Source organism: Lepisosteus platostomus, chromosome 13 (assembly GCF_059453375.1).
Source record: "Lepisosteus platostomus isolate fLepPlt1 chromosome 13, fLepPlt1.hap1, whole genome shotgun sequence".
Classification (NCBI taxonomy): Eukaryota; Metazoa; Chordata; class Actinopteri; order Semionotiformes; family Lepisosteidae; genus Lepisosteus; species Lepisosteus platostomus.
The window spans coordinates 12,287,965-12,297,530 of NC_142623.1; the positions used below are offsets into that span (position 1 = coordinate 12,287,965).

At 37.8% G+C, this 9,566-nt stretch overlaps 1 protein-coding gene across 1 annotated transcript; it reads right to left on the reverse strand.

Moving 5' to 3' along the window:
- Window positions 1-894: 894 nt before the first annotated feature.
- utp11 (UTP11 small subunit processome component) lies at window positions 895-5,812 on the reverse strand. The gene is made up of 8 exons (XM_088603136.1): window positions 5,652-5,812; window positions 4,890-4,951; window positions 4,480-4,582; window positions 3,750-3,863; window positions 3,092-3,185; window positions 2,873-3,003; window positions 2,528-2,638; window positions 895-1,249 (listed from the first exon to the last, which is right to left on the reverse strand). The coding sequence occupies exons 1-8, from the start codon at window positions 5,709-5,711 to the stop codon at window positions 1,166-1,168; spliced, it is 759 nt and encodes a 252-aa protein (XP_088459262.1). The 5' UTR covers window positions 5,712-5,812; the 3' UTR covers window positions 895-1,165.
- Window positions 5,813-9,566: the final 3,754 nt, after the last annotated feature.

Consider the following 9,566-nt stretch of genomic DNA (forward strand, 5'->3'; position numbering starts at 1 on the left):
GTGTCTCTCCAGCACACATGCTGTCCAGCTACTCACAGGCTCCAGCTGAGTACAGAGACTCCATCAGCCTCTGCTATCCATAGGGTTGCTTCTCACTGATTGCTCTCTCACAGAGCCCAGGCAGACAGCATGTCAAACACCTCTGTGGCTGCAACCACACTCAAGCAAAGTCTCCTAGTGACCTCTGTCACACAGTGCTCACTGCGCAGACACGCTGCTACTTTCTCCCTCGGCTATCCAGCCACGCTGCGTCTCTGGCGGCACACGTGCACTCGTTCAGGATGGGTTCGGGAAAGTTCTCCACAGCACACATTGCTGTTTCAGGACAAAACTGGTTCCTTTCTCTCCCCTGCGGTCTGAGGGCATCAAGCAGACTGCACTGCAGTCTGAGAGAGCCCAAGCAGTCCCTCTTGAAAGAGGTCGGCCAAATAAATAGGATGGACCAGAGCTGTAGCTCATCAAGACATCAATTTCCTACTGCTTTAGCTTCCTAAATGGACACCAGCAGACAACCTAACACAGTCTCGTTTAGTGTTGTACCTCATTTTGATCACCATGCTACAAAAAAAGATATCACTACAACAATTTATTCACTGTCTGTTGCAGACAGGTTAAAACTGGAACTTTTTCATCTTGAGCAGAAATGCATATATTCATAATCCACTGAGCAATTTAAACCGCTGGACATTAAACTTCGAAACACAAATTAGAGAGTAAGTGGCACTTACACAAAGTGGTGTGGGAGTATTGAACAAGTTACCCAGTCACATGTACTGCAGGAAGTTGGGTCACACTGTATGAAACACCTTAGGTATACATGAACTCACATACTGCACTCCCAAAGTTTTTCAGCCCATTTTAAACTTCTGATACATAATGAAGTGTACAACAAGCTGAGCATAAAAATTCAAACCCTTTTATTTATATACTAATACTTCAAACAAGATTTCTGAAATCACAATATCATGATGCAAAACAGTTTACTTCCTGAGTGGCACCAATTTGACTCCCAGAGTTTGTTTCAGAATCTGTACTCAAAGGTAAATGTAAAACTTTCTGAGCCAAAATACAAAACTGTGGTCATTCATATTAAATGTAAAAGTCCCGTGGCAGTACATCCCTTGGCGTGTTCTGGCTGTTACAACAAGCTGCATATTTTGACTTTTCACCGTTTCCTTTTAGCCTGGAATTTGTAAATAGCTGGGGAATTTACAGTTTCATTCTTCACCTTTACTTTGTTGGTCTTGTCCTGAAAAAAAACCAAATCACCTTATAATTTCCTAATGTTAGATCAAATCATAAAGAGCTCTGTTCTGTGCTGCCTTATTGCAAAAAAATCAACTCACTTTGTTCAACCTCCTCACAATACAAAACAATGTATCCTGAAACACATCCTGGTTTTTATGTCCTTAAAGGAGAGGTAAATGTCATGCCACCGAACAGAAAAGTTTAAACTTAAAACTGATTTTGTCCCAAAAGGGTATAGCATTTTTAAAAACTAAAGTGGACAGATTAAGGTTGTTTCAGTTATCAGTAAAATAACCATTTGAAGAAAAATACAAAAAATGCATGTAAGTGGAATTGTTTTGAAAATTTGAGTAGGGCACCTCATTTGCTTACATAATCATGGACAGGATCACAACGTTTAATGGGGATGTAATCTGGCATTTTAAGTATGACTTTTTTGAGCCAAGACACAAAGTGTGAACATATTTAGAGTATTACTAAAGTAATTTTAATGTTAATTTTTCAAAATAATATCAGAAAGCTTGCAAATGTTTGGAAATGTTTAGAAGCTAAGCGAACATAAAATTTCACCAAGCCATCTGGCTGTGAAGTCTGTACCCAACACCCACCACTCTCTGAGTAAAGAAGTGTGAAATAGTCCCCTACATTGTACCCATCTAACACTAAGATTTTAAATACTTGTTTTAAATCTCCTTTTTTTAAAAAAATTGAAGAAATTCAGCTTCTTTAACGTCTATATAATGCAATCCCAAGCAACCAGGAACTTTGAACTGTAAGGCAATAATATATTTCATGTAGTTTGGTAAATCAAACTGAACACAATATTCTAAACTCACTAAGACACATCGAAGTGCAACACATGTTTGTTTCAGTGTTTCATGTAATGACAGTAAAAAAATGTTTTCAGTCACACAACACTACAATACTCTGTTGGTATTTTAACATTTACTGGTCATATTTTAAAAACAGCTTGTTGCTGGCATATCTGCTTGATGCTGAAAGATAAACATTGGACTGATTCACTGGACCTTACCCTAGATGAAGCTAGCCAGCCATCATCTTAGCTTCTTTAAAGAAACAACTGGATGAGATTGTCAGATCAATTATCACCTAACTTCCAAAGGAGGTAGAGGGATCAAATAGCCTCTTCTCATTTGTACCCGTTTTTGTGTTCTTGATTAAGAAGAGAACCACTGTCACTCTTCCACCAGCAATGGCATGACCTAGCGCTGCTGAAACAGTGCGGTGCTGTGCTCTGTGTACACTAGACAGTACATACCATCAGGTCTTTGCGAGTCTGAATCTTCTGTGCTATCACAAACATCTTCTTCTCTCTGACAATGCGCTCCGACAGCAGTTTGTACTGGTGTCTTCTCTGCCTGGCCAGTTTCTGCAGAAAAGAAATACAAAGGCAAATGTCCATCAATAGGCAAAGCACTTTTATCATCTTGTACTGAAATACACATTCTGAAATACACCAAAAATACCTAAAAATATTTTGTGATCAATTGAATATGATTTATTAAGCCCCAAAAGATAAACCAAAAAAAGGAAAAATACTTTTTTATAGCAGTTACACCCTCATTACATTGAATAAACATAAGATACTTAAGTACAGTCTGACCTTCAAATCGGCAGCCCGCGTGGCTCCCTTGATTATGTTTTTCTGTAGCATGTCCGTGGTTGGCCTGTTGTACACTCGATCCACGAGCTCTGGTGCCGTGTTCAGATGGCTGGCCAAGTCAAACTCTTTCACTGAAAAACACAAGTGCCATCATTCGACAAAACCTCTTTCGTGAGCCTTGGGCGTCTTTCAATCAAGAAAGATACTTGCTGAACATACCTTCTTTTTTTGAGTCTACAAAGAAGGTGTGATTGTTTTGTATTTTGCCTTCAGCATCCAGTAGGTGGAGCTCTGATTTCAGTCTTTCAATTTTCTGGAAATCAAAAATGAAAGAGTGAGGATTGAAATGGTCCTTAACTGCAATTATTTATGATACAAACCAGCATGCTGATGTTAAATGTTTTAAACACGGCATTAATGGCCAACTTAAATCCCAAGTCACTCTGCTCTTTTTGCTTCGGAAAATGGGTCAGTTGGTTATTTCTTGTAGATCCTTTGGTAACATGAAGGAATAATTGTAGGAAGAACATAAATAATTGGAATATTCCTATTAGTTTATTAGTAGAGCATTTATATGCCAGACCAGTAAATTCCAGAGAAGGATCTTTAAAAGGGACCAATGGCACTATTTAACATGAACACCAGTGCTGCCTCACGTTTACCATGTTTCAAATCACAAACTAAAAAATATCCCTAGCAACATTTGTCCTCCAAAGACCCCAGAGTGATTCTGACATATCAAGCTGTGTGCATACCGTTAAGCACTGTTCCATATTCAATACAACTGCAAGTACAACTGCAGAGGCACTGACAGAGGCCCAGGCCTTTAAACCTTCAGTCAGCTAGTTCCTGCACTCCCAAGCAAGCGACACAGTACCTTGGCTTCTGCCACCCTCTTCATCTCCACATATTTCATGTCCTGGGTTCTCATCACCTTCTTCTGTTCCTCCGTCAATTCCTCCTCAGGATGCCTCAGAACTTGAACTCCATCCTGAGGACAAACCAGTCACCACCAAATAAAGACAGGTTAACCAAAAGCTACACAAACAACACATGAGTTCAAAGAGACAGCAGAGCCGCAGGGCTGCTGGGGAGTGTGAATGATGCAGCAGGGTGGCCTGCAGTTGAGGAGGTAAGTGGGGACAGAAGAGAAGAGAATCTGAGCTTTCATGTTCCAGTGACTATCCTGACTGCTCACTGTCTTCTGCATAATAAAGGTAGTCTTCCAATTCAAATGAGGTTTTATTGAAAGGAAAAATACAACCCACTCCCAAGTTTGAGATGATGATCATGTTGTTCAGTGTTAAGAAATATGCCTGTTCATGTTTGCCTCCGATTTATTACACCTTTGCCACAGAAAATAAAGAAGTAATTTGTCGCAAAATTAGGCCGACTCCTGGGATTTATTAACAACAATGTGTGATGTTCAGTGAAAAGCAGCTCACTTTGATTAGCAATTAACTATGTTTTCCACTGGATAATAATCTTACAAAAGCATATTTAAAGGGGCACTATGTGCTGAAAAATAAACACACTGATGAGAACGTGAACACACCCTGGTGCTGTAACTGCCCGACTCCGTTTTAAAAGCAGGTGATCACGCTGACCTGTAGTTGCGTACTCGTCATCTTGAAGTAGAACTCATCAGGGTTCTTATTGAGAGCCTTCTTCTGCAGTGCATTAAGCGTGTTCTGCTTTTTGTGGTAGTCACTTAAATGCAAAGAAAATACATCGGACTAGTACCACAGACAACCGATTATAAGTCAAATTTCACATTTCCAGAGCAGACCCACCCCTTCAACCTAATACTCCAAAAGGACACTGGAATGAAACAAGTATACAGAAGGGTTTCAATATTCATGAGGATTAAGTGCACAGAACCATCGTAAATGGCCAAATTCGCATATAATCAAGTCAAAAAGATAGTACCAACACTGCTACCCCTCTTTCTGGAGTTACCACAGACTAATAAAAAAATGACAATAATACAGAGGATTAATGAAAATCATCGACTTACTCGGCTCGTAGCTTGTAATCCTTCTTCTTTTCCAAGAATCCCAAGTGCTTTCTGAAACTAGGCTGGTAGAAAAACACAAAATGTATACATTAACTTAAATCGAGCTTAAAATACCTACTAAATAGGCAGTATAGTTTAACACAAGTGCAAAGCCCGTTTTGAAAATACGTCTAATCTTTAAGACAACACAGTATTTGTTGACTAAACGACGTATTCCACATTTAGGTCACTAAACAAAACGTTTAATTACAAGCAAAAATAAGTGAATAAGTAAAAATACCTTAATACAACCACAGTGTATGCTACTCCCACACTAGATCTGGAATATTTTATCAACTGACAGTTAACCACACTGTCGAAAATTTAAGTGCAGTGATAATGAGAAGCTATTTGACTACAATGTTAAAGCCTGAGATAGTGGTACATTAACTATCATTAAAGAGGTGCTGTTCTTTAAGTGGTTTAAATAGAGGAAACCCATGTCAAATTCTTGAGAGGCTACATTACGTCTTGCTACGTTTCAAGATTAAACGACAGGGCATAAATGTTACCTAATTATACATGTCCCCCGGCTCTTAGACATACAGTAGAGCTTATTAATGTAACCAATTTCAGAAACAGCACTTCTTAATGTTTCTTATTATTCATTACTGAGAAAAAAACAAACAATTCCATGAGGGTTGCATTTAAGAAGCAACTTAGCTACTTAATTTCTTCTGTTTTACACTTTCGTCTTTTAAAAATAAAAAAAAGCGTTCTCACCTGAGATCTCTCTTTGTGATTCCGCTGGTTGGATTTCAAAGCTTTTCTAAAAGACGACATATTGAATATTGTACAAAAACACACCGTCAAACGTACACTACCGTTTCAACCCGGCCTTTCTATGATGCTAAGTTAACACGTGGGACTCCAGTGCGTAAAAAGCTATTACGAGTTTTCAGACACAATATTCGATACACATCATTTGAAAAAAAAAACAGATACAAAACAAAACGGTTTTACTATATCAACTTAATTGTATATAACAAGACTTTTGTACATCTTTGTATCTGTTACATATTTTGAAAACGGTTATAGAGCGAATATGCCAATTGTGAATAATACGATAGCACACTATATGTTTTTAGGTCAAGTAATGCCTCCTAGTGGACGCTGTGCGATTCATAAAGCTAGGCAAGGAAGCGACGTCCTGTACGGATAATTAACAAAAGAAGAAAAGAAAACATAATCATCTTCACAGACGAGACGAGCCCTTCAGCCCATGTAGTCCGTTTAGTTGTTAGTATTTAATTGACATTTCATTCAGCCTTTTCGTGAAAAACGTTTGCCTCCTGTTCTGTGTTATAAATACACTTCCCTTGAGTTTCCACTTGTGTCTTGTGTTCTTGATGTTGTTTCACCATTCTTTCTGTAGATGTCCGCTGGGCTGCTTTTGTCATGACCTTTATGGATTCTGAAAACTTTTATCAGGTCCACTCTTATTCTTCTCTACTTCAGACCAATTCCGTTCCAGAGTAAAATATCCTTTCTATAAGTGTCTGACCAACATTGCACACCATATACTAAATAAGCTATTACTGGTACATTATATATTTTTCACATAACATCCCCAGATTTACGTCGTGTGTTGTAGAATATTTAATTATATATCCTAACATTTTGTTTGTCTTTTTAATTGCTTCCCTATACTGTCAAGAAGATATAAATGATGTGACAACAGAAACAGCTCTGTCTTTTTTCATAAGTAGCCTCTTCTATCTTGACATTTCCTGTTTTGTACTTCTAGTTTGTTTTTGCTACCTGCAAAACCCTACAATTGTTTACATGAAATGTCATCTTCCAGAGTTTGCCCAGTCTTTGAATTTTATTTTAAACTCTTTGAATTTTAATTGCTTCTTCTGAAGTTTACTAATTCCAAATCATTTGTGTAAATTAAGAACAGTGGTCCTGGTACAGATCCCTGTGATACTCCAGTAATTAGATCACTCCAGTCTGGGTATTTACCCCTTATCTGTAACTGCTGCTTTCTTTTTAATAATAAATTCTTAATCCAAACATTCACGTTTCCCTGAACACTGTCCACCTGCAAAGTGAGAATTATTTTTATGACAAACTTTAAGAAAAGCCGTCTGAAAATCTGAAATAAACTATATCATGTGCCATTTGTGTATTCATTACTGCTGTTGTTTGTTCAAACAACTGTAACAATTTGGTTAAGCAAGACCCCCTTTTCTAAATCCATGTTAATTATTTCTTAGGTTATTATTTCCATATAATTAATCTTGTAGACAAGTACCTATCATTTTTTTCTATAGCCTTACATGAAATAGAAGTCAGACGTATTGGTCTATAATTACTGGGTTCACTTTTCTCACCCTTTTTGTCCTGTCTTGAGTCATTGTTTGAAGAGTTGCATCAAAGACTACCGCATAGCACCTCTTGTTTCCTTTACTAAAATCAGGCCCGGGGGATTTATTAAACTTCTAGTGCTTTTAGGACGTGAAGCACTTCTTCTTGTAGGCTGATACTGTTTCATACAGAATTTTGTCCTTCTGCTGCCTGAGACATTCTGCTAACCTCTTACTTAATGAACACCTGAGGTAAACTCATCTAGCGCATCAGCCTTTTCACTGTCATTGTCTAAAGTTTCATATTGATGTCCCAAATAAATTATGCTTCATCCTTGACAGTTTTGCTTTTGTAGTAATGTAAGAACTTCTTTTATTTCTTTTCACCTCCATTACAATATTTTTACTATCCATGTTTGCAATTCGCCATGTTTTCTCTTTTTTTATAAAGTCTGGTCTTTTCTCTGATATTTTTATAATAATAATAATAATAATAAACTTTATTTTATATAGCGCCTTTAAAGGTGGCTTCTCAAAGCGCTTTACAGGATGACAATAACAATAAATAAGAAGACTACAACAATAAATAAGAAACATTTCACAAGACAGGACACAATTATAATTACAGCAATACAACAATAACAATAGAGGAGACCGTGGAAGATGGTATTAAGAAGAGCAGAGGGGTGAAGAATGGAACCAGTTAAGTAAAGGCTTTTCTGAAAAGGAGGGTTTTGAGTCTGGATTTGAAGGAGTTTAGAGAAGGTGACTCTCTAATATCCTTGGGCAAGGAGTTCCAGAGCTTGGGGGCATAGCAGGAGAAGGCCCTGTCGCCCATACAATGTAGACGGGCTTGGGGGACAGTAAGGAGGGCAGAATTTGAAGAGCGGAGGTTGCGAGGTGGGGAGTAGGGCGATAAAAGTTCAGACAGGTATTGAGGTGCCAAGCCATGTAAAGCCTTGTAGGTGAGCATGAGGATTTTAAAGTCTACGCGGAATTTGACCGGAAGCCAGTGCAATAAAAAAATTATTTTTCATAATTGAACATAGTTGTACTGCTTGGGATAGTACTATTTTATCTTTTTATTTGTTCATGTCATGTCATTTACCATACGGTGTCGCGGGAAGCCGCAGCCTACTCGGCAACTGTAAAAGAATTAAAAGCCTTTTTCACACCTGAATAATTCTCCACGGCCAAAACGATCTGGAAGGAAAGTTCCATCAGTGAACACTAGGTGGGGCTATCGTCTTCGTTCCCGCGACTGCTTTGCTGAACGTAATTATACAGTTCTTACAGAATGTTTAAATTTAATTAGTTTGCTTTTATCCAAATCAGCTAGTTATTTTGTTGAATCTGGGTTAAATACTTTACTGAAAGAAACAGCAGAGTCCCACACAAGATTTAAACCTACTGCTTTGTAATTAGAGAGTCCGGAGACCTAATCACTACTCTAACAAACACAAGAAAAAGGTTACAGAAGTAGACGCCATCCAGGCATTTCTTGAAATAACTCAGGTTAGCATTCCTCACACCTTTTGTGTAAAACAATGCTGTCCAGTCTCAGTGATAAAAGAACTTCCCTGTAGTTTCCTCTCATGTTGTCTGGTTCGTATTTCACTGTTGATGCTGAAGTGTTGCCAGTGTCATTAATGTTTTCGTATGCTTGAGGTCTCCTCGTAGTCTTCTCTGTTCAAGAATAAAGAGTCAGTTCTTTTAACCTGCCATTGTCATTCCTTTGACCTCCAGATTGTACCTGGTCACACTTTGCTGGACTGATTTCAGTTTGACAATATATTTTTGTGATGTGGTGACTTGTCTTTCCTGCCTTTTGTTCTATTAAACAAATTATTTTCTAAACATAAGTAAAGGATTTTGCTATTTTTTTTACATTTGGTTATACAAAATATGAAATTTGTTTAAAATACTTACCTATAAAGCATGGAACCTGGTTAGATGTTTTACAACTTTGCAGCTAATTAAATGATCGGACAAACCATCCTCATGGTGTGTACTCATGCACACCCCCCACCCCACTGAGTTTGAGATCCTAGTCTCGATGATTAAAATGACGTGACAGCATAAATACATCCAAAACTTTTTTTTCTCTTTAACAACTCTCACACAAATTTAAAGAAACACACAAAGTTACAAAACATGACAACTTCCTTCTGTTTTCAAAAGCTATAGAGACTGCAAGTCTTTCTTATATGTGCCTTCTTCAGAGTTTCAATCTTGACAACTAATATTTCTGTTATTTTTGTGTAACACCCTGTTTTTGTGTGTATTAACTGCTCTCTGCCAGGTGTTTGTCCTGTCCCGAACTTTGCAT